Below are 17,367 nucleotides of genomic sequence, written 5' to 3' on the forward strand. Positions count from 1 at the left end.
AGGATCATCTGTGTATATGAAAAAGTGTCGTCAAAATGTATTAAATTAGGATGGCGCCACATTTGCATCAAGGTAACTCTTAAAAGAAGCGCCAAACCAAATATTGTTAGAGTAGGCTAGAAAAATAAACAAGGAAATAAGGTTATATTTACCACAATATTTTGTACAACGTAAGTTGTTGAAATTCTCAATAATTAACTACTTTAGTCGATAATGACATTAAATTTTTTAACTCGGCATACTTCAATTCATCTACGATTGCTACATTCATACCATACCCTGTGCATCCACCAGCGCCATTGTGGAGGATTTTTGAACTGTTATTTAGCGCATACAACTGGACACTTTTTCTACTTTTCTCCCATATAAGATGACTCTCCTTACCTCTACCCTCCATAGCTAGAACCCATAGTCGCAAACTTCACACCCCACAGTGTATAATAACCCATAACCCCACAGTGTATATATTGTGCCTATATAAGTCATTAGTCTGTGGTGCCTGTTGACACTTGGCACTGACAGTCTTATGTTTACTTTTTGTTATCCAAATAAAACTACACAATTTGTTTGAAGAATAATGTGGAAAGAATTACAAAACTCTCCAGCTTATTTCTTATTATTAGATAGAGAGCAAAGATATCACATTGTTATCACAGACTACATTACAATTTGGGAAGTTTATTACACTGAAGATGAATTGATTAATCGACTTATGGTAATAACCTATGTTTAGAGTTTTAGAGTGCTGTCCAACTAGAGCGTAATGTAGCTACATTAGCAGTTAGCGAGTTTAGACTTCCTCTACTAAAGCTAAGGGTTAAAGAGCTTACTAGAGAATCTCTAGCTCATATCCTAATCTCCCTTTATTAACTTCCATCCTTAAGTTTTTCTAATGTCACCCTTTACCGTGACTTGCAGGGTTAGTATGTAGAATGACATTCTCTTTGAAGTCCTTGAAATCAAAAAAACATATTATAAAATTGTTTTAATTTTATCTGATAATTTTGTTTGCATTGCATTAATGCTTTCTTACATACCACCTAGTAATGTCTACCTTTTTATATTTGCTGGAACCTGAAGGTTGTCTGGTAGAGATTGCACTTTAGAGATAACTTGGAAAGAACTTGCTTTTGTACCTTCATCTAGTAAGTACATCTAGTTTAATATTTTATAATCTGTTCTCTTGTAACTTTCTGTAGTAGTTTGAAATAAATTATTAACACACCTCTAAACCACTAATGGTTAACAAGCAGAAAGTTACTTAAATACTTCTGCAATTTAAAACAAAATTGACAAAAGTACAGCTTAGACATAGTGGTTAAGGCAAGGCTAAAAGCCTTTTTTTTAATATTTTAATAATTAGGTATACACATTATCTTAATTGTATCCATATAGGTTCTTAATGATGAAAGTCACTTGAATAATATTACCCATTTAGTTAACAGTATATTACTATTTTACAGGAGAGTAATATTGGTTTAGAAATGGATAAAAGTGAACTCTTAGACAAAGGATATAAAATGCTTCAAAAGCCATCTGAACTTAAGAAAATTAAAGTTACTGTTGATGGACAAAAACTTTCAGTTTCTATGACAATGTTAGGGTTCCCTTTGAAACTCAGTATTAGTTTGGAAGAAGGATCCAGAGAATTGGTAAGATCCCTAAGTCCGAGTATTTTCCATGATTATCTAAGTACTCATGTCTGACGCCTGCCATACAATTGAGGGTGTTAGTATACAATTGGATTGTTTTTGCATCACTTTGCCCAGTGGATATCTTTATTAGTCACAAACCCATGCTCTCAGGAGACTGGATTTTAAAAATCATAAGCCCACTATGCTACTCCGGGTTGGCAAGCTTAAACAATAATGGCAATAGTCAATAGTAATACAAAAAACACAACGGTTTTTAATTGTGTAATTACTCCATTTTTGTCTTTTATTTTAAAGTTTCTAAGTTAACATAGGTATACATATCTATGTTAACTTTATTAAAGGATAAAAAGGGGTATGGTACATTTTAAATTTAAAGTATTTATTTAACCTTTAAATATAAAAATAATTGTTTAACAATTTAAAATGCCAATACAGGCCACAAATTAATTGTGGCTTTATTAGTAAAATTGTTAACCCTCATTTTCCTCCATATTCCTATTTTTAAATATTAAAAAAAAAATTTGTTTCTTATGTTGCAGTTTTTTCAAAAAATTACTCAGCCAGCTATGAAAATTATACAAGATTTGAGAAGTAGCCAGCTAGAGTTACGTAAGATGCTTATCACAAAAGATGATGAGATTGAGGAATATAAGTCCTTCGGAGGCAAAATTAGATATAGTAAGAATACATTAATATTATTATTATATATATATACTTGTACTGAACAGAAAGAAATTTCACATTATTGTACTCACCCCAAAATATACTTACTACCACGAAGAGTTATAACTGAATAATTATCAAAATTTCACCCCAAAATCACCTTCTTAAGTGCTGTTTGTTTTTTTCCACACATAAATTAAGATTTTTTTTTAAATATTTATGCTGAGTATATGCAAATCGTACACACAGGAAAAGGTCATATTATAATATTCTCAAATAAGTCGATTTTTAGGGTTGCAATATTTTATTTGACTAAAAATTTTCTTCTTTAGTATGAAACCCTTATTGTTATACCGTAAAAAAATCTACTTGATTATACCATCCATTAAATGTAATAAATACTGAAAATTATATCATAATTAACTGGTTACTCCCGGGCAAAAGTGCCCATCAAACTGTACTATATATTATAAATTGCTGCACTTTATAGCACTGGACAGCTTCCCCTTCTCATTGTGGCAGGATAACCGTGCCCTGTAGTGGGCCGATAATGAGTCAATATGATGATGGACAACCTTTGGGCCAGGTAATCCCGAGAGCCAGGATCACAACTCTAACAGGTTAGCCTGCTACCATCTTAGACTGCATAATTGCTAACCACCAGGCGAGATTGCAATCAAGGGCTAACTTGTAGTGGAATTTAAAAAAAACTCTTTCCCGCAAACCGGCCCGTATGAAATTCTTGGTGACATTTTAATTGAAAACTTCTGAACTAGAATTATGGTACAGGCAATATTTAATTGTGTTATAATAATATTTGTTAATTTTATGCTTACAGCTGCAATAGCACCATTCAACGAAAATGCTCATATGGAAAAACATTGCATGTACAGTGTGAACTTTGGTGATGCTGAATTACCACTTAGTATATTGGATAGAAAAGTTGACGTTCATCATGAGAATCCAAAAATGTGAGTAATTATAAATAGTACTGTACAGTGCTAAACCCGTTACGCAAAGGGTTTAGGCTGTAGTCCACCATGCTGGCCAACACTGACTTCACAACACACACACACAGAAGCTCATGTAGAACTCTCAGGCATGCAGGTTTCTTACTGATGGTTTCCTTCACCGTTAAAGCAAGCTTTAATTAAATAAGCACATTACTCCGAAAAGTTGCAAGTGTGTGCCGGGAAATTAACTGAAATCGAATAAATGGAGATACGATCATTCCAGCTCAAGGTGCATGTGCACTCACATTGGATGTATCCAACTACATCAACATCTTTATATAAATATATATATTTCTTGTGTGTGTGTGTGTGTATTTCACTGAACTCCTAAACGACTGAACCAATTTGAATGAATTTTTTGGTATGTGTTTGGGTGGCACCCTGGATGGTTTAGATTCACAAATCAGCCCGACAGATGGCGATGACAGCACGGCTATTTCGTGTTACGTTAAGATAATTGATATGAATAGGTAGAGTATTTTCATTTTCCCCTACAAGTTAGCTCTTAACTGCAATCTCACCTAGCTTTAGGTAATTGATGATGCAGTCTAAGATGGTAGCGGGCTAACCTGTTAGGGAGTATGGTAGTCATACCCCTAATCGGTTTCTGCGCGACATCGCACCGGAACACTGAATCGCTTCGCAGCGCGTCTTTGTCGGTAGGCACCAAAGAAAACTCAGAAATTATAAATACCCGAATTGCGCCTTTTTTATATACAGAGAATAGGCCTGACTCATACCACTCCGTAGACCTATAAGTGAGAGCACGGGATTCACGTGTGCGAGAACCTATCAAGGCGGGCCTAAACCTATGGGCCAAAGCGGTCATACAAATGATTTCTATAAACCTACAAGTTGGGGATCGAAAATGGCAGGTCTCACACCAAAGGACCGAGGATTGCTAGGGTTTCATGGTGCTGGAAGGCGATCTCGGGTCGTAAAACTCAGTATAGATCGGCTCCTAACGAGGTAAACATCAGAGGAGTTCGTGGGAGCCGCTGAAAACGAGCACTCCAGTACCGTGGATTTAAGACCTCCCTATAAAGCCATAGCCAGTCAGCTACGTCAATTAGTTGAATTGATGATAATGATGAGGAATTTCGCTATGAAGAAATGCTTTTACCTTTATTTTGACCAGATTATAGTTGTACGTAATCGTTTTTTTAAATTTTCATTATGGCTTTTGTGTATTAATTTTATTTATTTCTTGTAGTTATTATTTTTCTTACAATTTCAGCAAACAAGAAACGATTGAAACCCAAGTATCCGTAAAGTTGGAGCCTGTGTCACAACAAACGAACGCCCCAAACCTAGCTAATCTTACAAACATTGTTAAAAAAGAGATTATTAAAACTGAATTGCTTCCTGCCAGGAAGAGGAAACTAAACCTTTGACGTTAAAATTTCTATTCTACAATATTTATGACTTAGATAATTCCAATAGTTATTTTAGATCTCCACCATCAACAGTATGAGAATCATATGTCAGTTTAATTAAAGTTTTAGTGGTGGTCTTAACAGACAAGTCTTAAAGTAGTGCTATCCTTTTTGCAATGTTCCCTTTCGAAAAGGATCTTCTTTAGATCTGTCATTTTATTCCAAATTCTATCTCTATAATATAGACATACAATTTGGATGACAAATTATTTTTTTAGAATATTGCTTGGAACATTGGAGTGAAATTCTGTTCTTATGTAGTAAAATATAAGATTTTTAGAATCCTGAAATTGTGTAGAACCCGCAAACTTTTATCATACTACTTTTACTTTATATAAGTTTTTTCCAATATCTAACCTTATAATAGACTTGTTAGGTAAATATTAGGATAGTTTGAAATGAATTATGGAAAGGTCTAACCCACGAATTTCTATAGGGATGGTTTTTCAGTCGCAATACTTATATTCTAATCGGTTATATATTTAACGCGATGATCGGTGGTGGATATGGTTAGAGCTTTACCTCCCTCTAGGGGGGACCGAGTTCATTAACCGGCACGGTCTTTTCGGAGGTGAAGGATAAAATTGTGAGAAAACCTGCATGCCTAAGAGTATTTTATTAGGTTCTCAATTATTTATTATATTCCCACTCATATTGTGGGCAGGTTTCCTACAAATTAACGTTAAAACGTCCAATTTTATCCCAAGATAATTGGAGATTGAAAAACCAACCCTAAATAAATAAAACACGAATAAAAATAATTTATTATAAATTTTTATTTATTACACATCAAACTAATCCAGTTGTGTCTTTGAGTAAACTTACGGAGAGTAAACTTAATTTTAGGCGTTGGAGCAACATTTTTTTATTTTAGAACAAGGCTTCTCTTATAATTTATAATAAGTGACAAGTATTTTTACAGCCCATCTATGAATTTAAATTCTTTAGAAGATGCTTAATAATTTAAAGACAATAGGGTACTGCATATAATGAACATAAATTGAATTGTTCCCATTTCTTCTTTGAAAAATGACGTCGTCGTACAAAATTATACATTTTTTTATTTGTTCCATGGAACAAATAAAAAAATGTTTAATGAACAAATAAATATCCAATGTTTTTATTTTCAATCTGTCCTATAGAGCAAACATCATATAATAATCAATTATTAATATCGAAATTTAGATTTAAAAATAATTAGAATAAAACAATGGCTTGGAATTTATTTTCTACCATGACGAGTTAGTGCGAGCTCATATAAACGCTAGCTTAGGTATATAATGTACAGGAGGAGAAATAATAGACAAAATTGTTTCAAATCAATAGAGTAAATGGGAAATACCAGAGAAATATTTTCTTTAATTAAATTATAATTAGGTTCTTACTTCGTGGTACTAATAGTTATGTTGCAAAGAAATCTCTAAAATAAACTTAATTGACAGGTCAAAAAGTAGTGTCGTCATCTTCACTATTTTCTTTGTTGCAAAGGATATATTAGTTTAATTTTAAGATTTGTTTACAAAAGGGTACCAAACCTGGTCCAAACAAATATTTGGTATGCAGCACCATTTGATTTAATTTAAAAATAATAAATGATTGCATCATGAAATATTATACACTGAATTGTATTTTTATGTTATAAAGTTGATGTATCGTAATTCCTGAAAAGTTTAGGCGCTACCCAAACTTAGACACTTTGTTAGTGACACAGGGCACTGTTACCATAAACTGCGCTTGCTGTGGCCGTCAGGACATATTCGCCGGTTGTACTGTTGTAGTACGTTAAATAATATAGCGTCTGGACATTTATAAAACTAAGACACCTTGTCCTTGTTTCTTATCAGTTTCACATTATTGAATGCCGTGTCCTATGGCGAATAGCAAATTACCGCTTTAGTACCTTATTTATGTATGGATAAGACTGCAGACATTTCTCGTGTTGGATACTTTTGAATATTTTATTTCCATACAATCAGTACCAAAAACTACCTGCGCAGATGTATACACTTTTGATGTCCAGTTACTACCTTCTACTAACCTAATGGAAGGCTTCTAAAAATTGTTCGGTGCAAGCAACTAGAAACTAAATGTTATCGGTTAACAACATTAATTAACTTTCATCCAATTTTACTGACATTTAAGTCGATTCGAGTGTCAAGAAGTTGCTACTGGCTCATATTTTCCGTTATCATTATTGATAATTGTGCCAGTGGCCAAATTTTTAAGTTTGCGCTAAATAAATAAATATACTATGAAAATACACACATCGCCATCTAGCCCCAAAGTAAGCGTAGCTTGTGTTATGGGTACTAAGATTACTATTGAATATTTTTATAAATAATATACATAAATACTTATAAAATACAGATAAACACCCGGACACTGAAAAACATTCATCACACAAACATTTTCCATTTGTGGGATCGAACCTACGGCCTTGGCTCTGAAAGCATGTACGCTACCCACAGCGCCAATCGGCCATCAAAATGTACACGTATATATATCACGTTACAATAAATATTTTCATGCTGGATTTATAATATAACAATCAATAACTAGGGAAGAAGGTCAATACTTTCTATTTAAATTCGTAAAGTGTGTTATGAGTTTTTACAGTGAGCAAATGCTTCGATGCGTAAATTGATAAATATGTTAAAATAATATTTTATTAACCACAAGCTGAAATTATTATAAGTCAAATGCATGTTTTTATGTTAATAATTGTACTAATAATGCAAAACCACAGTAAGATGTTATTAATTTTAGAGTCGTCAGGGTCGTTAGAGAAGTGTGGTGGTGAGTATTGCAGCAAGCATTCGCACGTTCGAGATATAAGGATCTAATTAAAAAAGATGTATTTTTAATATTAGAATGCAATTATTTATTTAATTTTTCAATGCGTTTTTTTTTTTTTGTTATTGCATCTCTATTCAATTAACAAAATAATATAAATATTTATTCTGTAATAAAAAAGTTTATCATTTACTTTATTCCCTTTTATTGTTTAGTAACACGTTTTAAATACATTGTTTAAAATTTTGTGCGACAAGCCACTTTTTTATTTATCAAAGTACCTAATTGATAACTAAGATTGTTCTTAGTTGCGTTTAAATAATCATTCGGTAAGCATATATTTTTGACGTGCTCCCAATAAAAGAATCCTGAGAACTAAGAACATATCACAGGAATACATTATTAAACATTATAATTTGTTTATTAAAATATTTTCTACTTTTCACCTTTACCTAATCGCAATAGAATAAAACAGTAAGTTATATTTTAATTTTTTATTTTGTATTAAAATTATGAACTATATTCATTCTAAAGAACCAAACATCGGTTAGTTATTCACGTATGTCACTGACTGTCCTTTAACAAAATAAAAAGGTAATGTAAAATAAGTAAAATCCAGCCAAGTTTGGAATGCGTGAGTTATATTAACTAACCTATGTATCTAAATTAATGAATATTTGTGTGTCACAAATAGAAAGTTGTAGGTACAATAAAGAGTTTTGTTTTATTTATAGCTCACGTATAATCAAGTATATCTTAGCAGTTTCAAGTCGTTCAGAAAGACTTGAATGTATATAAAATTGTTGTTCTTTATCTTTTTAAATTTTGAATCTATTACTTTATGAAGGTAACTTATTATTATCTTTAAACTAGTAATTGAAGAATATTATATTGCAAATTTATAGTGGTTAAACATGCATAGAGCACACATAATAATTACAGATATGCATAACTAAAGCGTGTGTACAGTCTCTATTTTGAAATCGGAATTTCAAAAGAGGTAGGTACCTACCTACATGTAATTTAATGCTAAAATTTTAATGGTAGAAAATGTTAAAGATAGTAACGATTGAATATATTGCAAGAGTATACGCCTTCTATAATAAATCAGCAAAGTTTAGTAACCAATCTGAAACGGTGAGACGCTAGAAACTATTGAACGTTTTGGGGCTTTCGTATTTGAACCTGTTATAATAATCTTGCAAGCGCAATTCTACCTTAAGTTGCATCGTTATTTATTACTTTGGTACCACCGTATTCGATTTTCAGCCTAGGCTTAGAAAACTATAAGCCTATTTATTTGATGGTAATATAGCTGTAGTGTAAAGTAGGTACTGTAGGTACTTTTGTGTTTATTATTTATTTATTTTGAAATTCCGAAACAAATACCTTAAACATCTAAGTCTAACTTTATTACAGATACGAGTACCTATATAAAGTTTAATAAGGTATGGTTAAGTAAGGAGTTCCTACTCACTTAATTTATTTATTTAGTATAAATTATCTTGATAAATTCCACATACGATATTGTTATATACGTTGTAAGTAATTAAGTTCTTATTTACTTCAATAGGTGCATACATTATTAGGTCTATGAAATTCAAATACGTTTTTTTAAAATTATATTTGATTAATTCATCACTTCATCTTAGGCTTTATCTATATAAAACTATAAAATTTTATTATTCCTTCAATCTTAAAAGTGAAAATTTTCAATGTCTTATTATTAACTCTCAGCGCGAGCATACCTGTGGGTTTCTACACGTGTTTAACTTCTTACAAATGGTCGTACATTTCCTAGTTTAATGTTCTCGAAACTCTGGTCATAGACAAATAGTTGTGAACGAATGTCATCGCGAACCAGCTGGTAGGTTTACTCTTCGGTACTTGGATTACGAAGACCCTTACAAAGTTTAAAATAGCCTACACCTCTTAGTAATACTTAGTAAAAGCCTCACCTTTTTGGTAGCACCCTAGGTATTTGGGAGGCAAGGATCTACAACCTGCGGGCACTTACCTTGGAAATACAACGTGTAACCGAATTACGAAATAATGATGAAGGCTTTCATAAGGAATCGCCCTGTAAAAATATTAAATCAAAAAGAGGCATATTTATCTTTCCATACAAACGAATTGAAAACATTCTAATTGTTTACTTATTGCAACCCTATTGAAAACAAAAGACCGACACACGCAAAGTACCTACGCTACGCGACGCGTTCCTGATAAAGTGACAGGAGTCGCATGATTTTAATTTTGCATGTGATGTTAAGCCTGTATCTGATTTCTTTCAGTAAAAGTTATTGCAGTGGTTTACTCAAAAACTATTAGGTTTTCGGTTTTACAGATAAGTCTCAGCGACAGTACATAATGTACCTCTAAAGCCTGCGAAGTATTATTTCGTTTTTCATTTACACGTTGTATAATCTCGTCCTCAGCGAACTTTGGTTTCTTACAAAATAAGTTTCATTTACTCTTGCCAGGTGTTGTGAATAACGTATAGATACCTACTAATTGCATTGATGGATTGATCCAGTAGAAAGGTCTTTATAAAATCTCGTCAAGCTAGCAGCTGCACTTTGATACGTCTGTTTCGGATTCAGATGCCTTTATTACGCTGTCCCGTTCCTTTAACTCGAAAGCGTCAGCCTGTAAAATTACAATTTTGCTGTTAGTTTAAGTAGGTACATTTATAGGTAGGTTCTAATATTATAAAGAGAAAAGATTTTTTATTTGTTTGTACCCAATAGACTACGAAAGTACCGGACCGATTTTTACCATTTCTTCGCCAAAAGAAAGGCTATAATTGGGAATTGGGAGACTCTAAGAAATTTGGAATAATGTAACCCAAAGTAGCAACATTTTGCCTCTAAAATTCATCACTTGGCGTGCGCTGAGAAAACTATCGATGAAAAATAAAAATTATGTATTACATGATTAAAGTAGGTACTCGCGTAGTTACCAAAACAAAATCCCTGATATATAATTGTCATAGTTAAGTAGCAATAGAAGCTTTTGTGTTCTCAAATTTTACTATATCGCTGGTAGAAACAAAAGTAGGTAACGCAGTATTGATTCTTATTAAAATAAATAGTTTGTCATCAAGAGTTTTTTGATAGCAGCAAAAAATTTTTTTAGGACACCTAATGCAAAAGTAATCCCGAGTAAAAAAATTTAAGAACTACATATAAATAAAACAGTTATTTTTCGACAGACCTACTTAGGTAATTAAATAAATAAATATACTACGATCTATGCCATCTAGCCCCAAAGTAAGCGTAGCTTGTGTTATGGGTACTAAGACGACTGATGAATATTTTTATGAATAATATACATAAATACTTAGAATATACATATAAACACCCAGACACTGACAAACATTCATGCTCGTCACCCAAACATTTTCCAGTTGTGGGAATCGAACCCACGGCCCTGGGCTCAGAAAGCAGGGTTGCTGCAAACTGCGCCAATCGGCCGTCAATTGAAAAAGTTCTCTTTTAAAACCATCAAACTGGTCATCAAATCTATCAGAGTAACTAGAAAACTGAAGAGACCTGACCGCTAATAACGGCAAGTAGGTGCGTAACTACCTAAGAATGAAGGAATTATTGAAGGGTACTTATATGACAAAATCAACAAAGGATGTATCGTGTCGTGTATCAATTTGCCATATTTTATACATTCATTCAAAAAAATCTTCGGTTCATACGGATATCCGAAGGTGCCAGATTTTCATGTTCATGTAGGTATCATATTGCAGGACTTTTTATGTTATGGTTACAAAATGTCATCCGGTAACAAAATGCGCATAAAAAGTGTCTTCGACCACACGTAGGTGCATCGTCCGTTTTTGAAGCGACACGAAAAAAAAAACAAACCAAAGGACAATAACTAACCTGTTTTTGAACTTTGCCAATAATTATCAGACCAAGCACAGCCTACACAAATCTACCTACTGATGGATATGAAATTAGGCTACGTATCAAATAACCAAGTATTTATAGCACTATAAAAGAAAATTTTAAAATTGCAACTCCATGCTTTCATGGAGTTTGTGTTATTTTTGAACTTGAAAATATGTTTTATGCAATAACTTATTTGTGTCTGGATTTTCCGGGTTATCTCAGATAGGTAGGTATTTTAGTGTTAATGGGTATCTAATTGATATATTCTTCGAATATTAGTAGGTACTAAATTTAAACTTAAAAAGGATTGAACCGATCTCGCATATGTCAGCTATGCCAGCTTCCATACATAAAAGTTCGAATATATAGGGCGATAACAGACGAATTAAATTAAACTTACCTTAGTCTCTCGATATTCTCTTATTTTTCTGGCTAACGTCAAAAAAGCATCCTCTATGTTGATATTACTTTTGCACGATACTTCAAAGAACGGCATGTCAAAATCATCAGCAATCTAAAAGGTAGAAAATAATAAATAATTTACCTAATCTTCATAATATTGTCTAACTGGTGCAAAATGTTTAAGTAAGTTTAAAGAGAGAAAATAACGTAGGTGGGCTTACCTTTTGGCCTCTTTCTTTCGGAACTGCCCGATGATTGTCGTGCACATCGCATTTATTGCCCACTAAAACTTTTATAACGTCTGGGGATGCATACTGAAAATAATATAAAACAATAAAAGTACTTAGGTAATAGTTACTTGGTGTAGATAAGAATTTAAACGTTTTCACTTTGTTGATTATGAGGTAGGAGGTAGTATGAAATAGTGCCTTCATCGTACATAGCTCCGATCGATGGGATGGCATACGAATTACAAAAAATTGTATTTACATAGGTCACATATGAATACTGAACGATTGGATACACACTTACAAAGCAGTGGAACTAAAATGTCATTATTATTGATTTTTTGATCATATGGCCTATGGGATACCTACTCAATCTCTTATCTATAGTTAAAAGTAGGAGGCGCTTTTTTCAAGATCCAGATTATTTTTAAATATGTCATTGCATTTGTCACACAAAAACATAAAACCTAATCAATCTTTCAACAGCTCTTAAGACTTTTTCATTATTTGATAGCCTTAATGAAATTATATACATTGCCTACACTGGATATACTTCTATCTTGTTTATGTAATTGTAGGCTAGTTTAACACCATTTATTTGCATGCGGTGTTTACCTATATGTAGCTGAACATTTTGTCTTCATACTGTACAAGCAAGTTTAAATTGTTTTTTTGGTAATGTAAAAAAAATAAAAAAAGTACTAGGAGGCTAATTGACGGCCAACTGGCGCAGTGGGCAGCGATTTCGATTCGTGGGTTGCGTGGGTTCGATTCCCACAACTGGAACATATTTGTATGATGAACATGGATGTTTTTCAGTGTCTGGGTAGTGGGTGTTCATCTGTACTTATAAGTATTTATGTGTGTTATAACTTAAATTCATAAAGATCTTCATCAGCTATCTAAGTAACCATAACACAAGCTAGGCTTACTTTGGGGCTAGATGGTTATGTGTGTATTGTCGTAGTATATTTATATTTATTTACAATTATGTGGCAAGGAAAACCAGTGCCTACCAGTCCCAGTAGTCTAATATGTATGCCTATGTCCAGTAGTCGAGCATTAATTATGGCTGATGAGTGATAAGGGTTAGTTAAAAACGATATCGTACCTTATCTTAGGACATTAACAAAATACCGACATAGTATGACATAGGTAAATTATACAACTTTTGAGTGATAGCATTGACCCACCATACTGCCATAATCTGGGTTCCAGGGTTTGTCTTACACTCAATTAATTTAATATACCTAGTAATTACTAAACTCGCTTTTTCAGCTACCAAAGTGTTATAACATGAAGAGATTACATGTCAAGCAAGTATCAACTATGTGGACCTACATGATTCATAGGTTTGGCTTTTGACGATGTCATAGTAACTCGACCATTATAATAAGTAAACAAGAGAATGGTATTACGTCATGAGACCACAAAAAAGAGCTCCGCTTTAGGTGCATTTCCACTGGAGCGTAACAGAGCAGGGGACGTGACGAAGGATAAAATAATTACCTACATAATTTGTTAGTAATCTTATTGGCAATGACCTATAGTGAACACTGGAATTTCAAATACAGTTTTATGAAAACGGTTTAGTTTCTTTTCGTTTTTATTCAAAAACCGTTTGTATTATATCACCCTAAACACAATATGCACTTAAAAAATCAATATATTACTTTATTTCCATAAATATGACTTAGAATACGATTTTATAGATACTGTATAAGGACGTTTTAGGGTTAAATTATTAATATTTTAGTTTAGAAATTTAGGAATCTCGATCTAATGCGGCGTTTGAGTAAAGTAATGGAATTACAACCAAAATTTATTAAAAAACTTCAAAATCTTACAGGTCTGTTACAGAATTAATAACTAATAAACAGAATCAAACAATGTGTTTATACCTCTGTCACTATGTTTTTCTTTGGTGCATAATAAAAGTGTATTCTAATATCTAATCTCAAGTTAGTATGACACATAGTACCTAACTATTTTAAAAAGTAAACTAAAATCTTGCTCCTCATATTAGGAATGAATATCACAAATTTTAATGCCTGCCTAATATATATGGTACGTCTAGGTGTGAGTGTACTCAGAAATTGCACAACCTTGTTCTTCCACCGAGGCGTGGTTGACATCCAATGAACTCGCACAAAACTGGTTTCATCCAAGATAAGGGATGTTGCGCCCTTCCGCCCTTCGAGCATAATTTTTTCTTGCAACGTATACATTGACGTACCGAATCAAAGGCTCCGGCGTAAAAATTAAAAAGGAATCTTTTTTAAACAAAATAGTAAATACTTTAAAACAATTGTTGCGTATGGAGCTTCGCTAGTATATTTTTAGGATGAGACAAGTTTTAGGAACCGCTTAAACCCCTATAATACTGCCGGGAGCCGGAAACTTAACCGTAGCTTAGGAGCTCGAGGAACTGCCCCGCCTAGCCTTAGGGTTAGGTAGTTACACTTAGAAAGTAGCTTGAATGATTCTTTTAAAGATTAAAAAGTCAAATGCAATACCTAAACCTCTTCAGATACAAGTTGACATCAACTATCTAGGGGAAATATAACATAATAAAGATTTACCTCTTGAATATTCCTCAGCCAGTATGACAGGTGGTTAAAGGATTCCAGATTGGTGATGTCATACATGAGAATTATCCCCATTGCACCTCTGTAGTATGCCGTAGTTAGAGTACGAAATCTTTCTTGACCCGCTGTATCCCATATTTGGAGTTTGATGGGCACGCCGTCCAAATTAATTATCTTTTGTTTGAAATCTATACCTGCAAATTTGTAAAATTATTTTGTTAATGTTATACATATTATTAGGTAGGTACCTACAAGGAACAATGATTGCACAGGTAGATTAAATTTCAAGGGTAAAAAGTATGAATTTATACAATTATTAGTTGAAAATTGTTGCCCGCGTCCTACGTACACTTTTATTACACATCCACCAATCGTTTTTTTTTACAAATCATTTGTTTTTCTGGTATTAAAAGTAGCCTATATCATTCTCCGTCCTTTTAACTTACTATATCCCAAAAATCTAGTTGATTGGTCGGTATAACTAATAAGGGCCTTAGAGAAGAACAAACAAACAAACATTTAAGCATTTATTATATTAATGTAAGGATTCCTACTGGATGACGTAGTGATGCACCTGTTTTCCAATCTGCTGATACATTACCTTTCTCCTTACCTTTCCTAAATGTAAACAAAGACACTTTAGACGTAAATTTTGTTTCCAAAATATTTTGAAAAGATAAGTAGGTACATAAGTTTACTTATCAGTACATTTGTCTTGTTATTTTATTTATATGTACCTACCTACTTACTTCTACAATAATGGCCCTGTACTATTTTTATTTGAAAACACTAACAAGTTTAACATTATAAGACGGGTTAGAAGAAACAAACCTATAAGCACCAGCTAGCCTGCCTTGGTACTTTTTTATTTCTCCTAGCACATTTTGAAGAATTACCAGTTAGTTTGCATAATATAATTCAGTAGAATAAAAAAAAATTAATATAATCTTTAATTTTTAATTAATATAATCTTTAATTTTTTAATCAGCTTTTTAATATAATCACTTAATTACATTAATGTTGAAATAAACCGATTTTATTTTTTATATACTTACTTAAATTATTATTTAAAAATATACACAGAGATCAATAGCAAGCATCATTTTCTTTTGTTCGTGATCCGATTACTTGTTATCAATAAAAAAATAAGAAATTCCATATACCTACCGAATTACATTATATTTATCAATCCATTTTAAAGTTTAAAATTATTAATTATAACAAATACATAGGCCACATACCGAATACAAATTAAATTGAAGTCATGTAAGGTACCTAAGTACTCATTTATCATACTAAGTGTTTGTACTTTATCGTAAAACTTTACCTACTTGAAGAATCTCAGACGATAAAGTTCCTCCTCCTCCCTCATTAAATTGTAAAGGTTTCACTATAAAATAATCATTGTCACTTAGATCATCTCAGATTTAGTTTTAAGTAACTAATTATGTTTGATTTTACAAAGTTAAGAATAGGTCTGGTTTAAAACTGTATAAAATATTAAGACATGAATGCACCTACCATTACCCGGAAATAACTATTCCAGATCTTAATAACTTACCTAATTGCAAAGCTAAATAAACTGTTTGAGAATAACAAAATCCGCAATTAGAAAGTTAAATCCTTTACAACAAAGAAACGAAGCCTCACCTGACAAACAAATACATATAAAATGTAAATTAAAATACATAACTCACCAATTGTAGATATGTAAATATCGTAGTATCTTTCATCACAATATCTATGCACTATACACGTTTTGCCTACATTCGAATCACCTAAAACCAATAACTTATACGTAGCAGAAAAATCTAAAGCCATATTTTTTGTTTACTTTGTGTCCTATACGCGGGCGGTCGCTCAAAACATCGGGCGAACTGTCAAACTGTGAAAAATCAATGATGGTTAAAGCGCATGTGCAGGATCACCCTTGTCTCAACTCTCAAATAGAAACTAATATAAGATAATGCCCTCGGAGAGTTGGGTTTTCCTTGAGACTGTACTGTCTGTACTGTGCAGACACCGTATCGACCGTTCGTTCAATGTTGGTTTTTTGTGTAACATTCTAATAAAAGCCGAATTTGTTAAGACACGATGCTTGGATTTGGCTTTGTACCTATTCGAAATGTTTCGACGAAAAAATTAAGTTATAGTCGATTCTTTTTTTTTATTCAATGTTAAGATAGATTTGACTGCGATCTCATCTGATATTAAGTAACGGTGCATTCTACGAATTAGAAACAGTTAATTAAGCGTTCACCCCTAATCGGTTTTACGATATTGAATGCACATACCTTCTACAAATTATACCTATTGAAACTATTGAAATCCATAAAAATGCTAATTGCTTGTCGATACGTCTATGCCTACGATAAAATGCACAACAAACAAACATCAGACCAGACTTGGATGCCAGGCTAGCGAGGACGAGACGGGGCTGTTGGCCATTTAACCAACACTGGTTGTTGTCGGACCAAAAATAATGATTTTGAGCTCCAACCAATACGAAATTTAAAGACAGGCGTGGTGCTGTTCTCACCTTTAACTCCTACTCGATTAAATTAGCAGCGGCGCCGGACTCCGCATCTATAGCTTTATTTCCATATTAAAATTGCTGATTAACATGGTTCGCCTTAACGAACACAACTTTGCCGCTGGGATGTAATTTGACCTAGATTACATGAA

The 17,367-nt window shown here is 32.8% G+C and overlaps 2 protein-coding genes across 2 annotated transcripts; one reads left to right on the forward strand and one right to left on the reverse strand.

Annotated features, from left to right (window-relative positions):
• The first annotated feature begins 528 nt into the window (after positions 1-528).
• Positions 529-5,802, forward strand: LOC120626282. The gene is made up of 5 exons (XM_039893728.1): positions 529-715; positions 1,464-1,652; positions 2,195-2,333; positions 3,157-3,289; positions 4,569-5,802. The coding sequence occupies exons 1-5, from the start codon at positions 578-580 to the stop codon at positions 4,723-4,725; spliced, it is 756 nt and encodes a 251-aa protein (XP_039749662.1). The 5' UTR covers positions 529-577; the 3' UTR covers positions 4,726-5,802.
• A 4,119-nt stretch (positions 5,803-9,921) lies between these two features.
• LOC120626313 (ras-related protein Rab-8A) lies at positions 9,922-16,585 on the reverse strand. Its single transcript, XM_039893785.1, has 5 exons — positions 16,380-16,585; positions 14,677-14,876; positions 12,089-12,181; positions 11,866-11,979; positions 9,922-10,209 (listed from the first exon to the last, which is right to left on the reverse strand). Exons 1-5 carry the CDS (start codon positions 16,501-16,503, stop codon positions 10,126-10,128), a joined length of 615 nt encoding a protein of 204 aa, XP_039749719.1. The 5' UTR covers positions 16,504-16,585; the 3' UTR covers positions 9,922-10,125.
• Between the last annotated feature and the right edge of the window lie 782 nt (positions 16,586-17,367).

The sequence above is a fragment of the Pararge aegeria genome, chromosome 9 (assembly GCF_905163445.1).
Source record: "Pararge aegeria chromosome 9, ilParAegt1.1, whole genome shotgun sequence".
NCBI lineage: Eukaryota > Metazoa > Arthropoda > Insecta > Lepidoptera > Nymphalidae > Pararge > Pararge aegeria.

Excerpts from the sequence above, each read along its gene's own strand:
- LOC120626282 (XM_039893728.1), top strand. The coding sequence starts at position 578 with ATGTGGAAAGAATTACAAAACTCTCCAGCTTATTTCTTATTATTAGAT. Across the intron at positions 1,653-2,194 it reads AAGAAGGATCCAGAGAATTG|TTTTTTCAAAAAATTACTCA; the intron begins GTAAGATCCCTA and ends CTTATGTTGCAG. Across the intron at positions 3,290-4,568 it reads CATCATGAGAATCCAAAAAT|CAAACAAGAAACGATTGAAA; the intron begins GTGAGTAATTAT and ends TTACAATTTCAG.
- LOC120626313 (XM_039893785.1), bottom strand. The coding sequence starts at position 16,503 with ATGGCTTTAGATTTTTCTGCTACGTATAAGTTATTGGTTTTAGGTGAT. Across the intron at positions 12,182-14,676 it reads GGCTGAGGAATATTCAAGAG|TATGCATCCCCAGACGTTAT; the intron begins GTAAATCTTTAT and ends TATTATTTTCAG. Across the intron at positions 10,210-11,865 it reads GAGAATATCGAGAGACTAAG|GCTGACGCTTTCGAGTTAAA; the intron begins GTAAGTTTAATT and ends GTAATTTTACAG.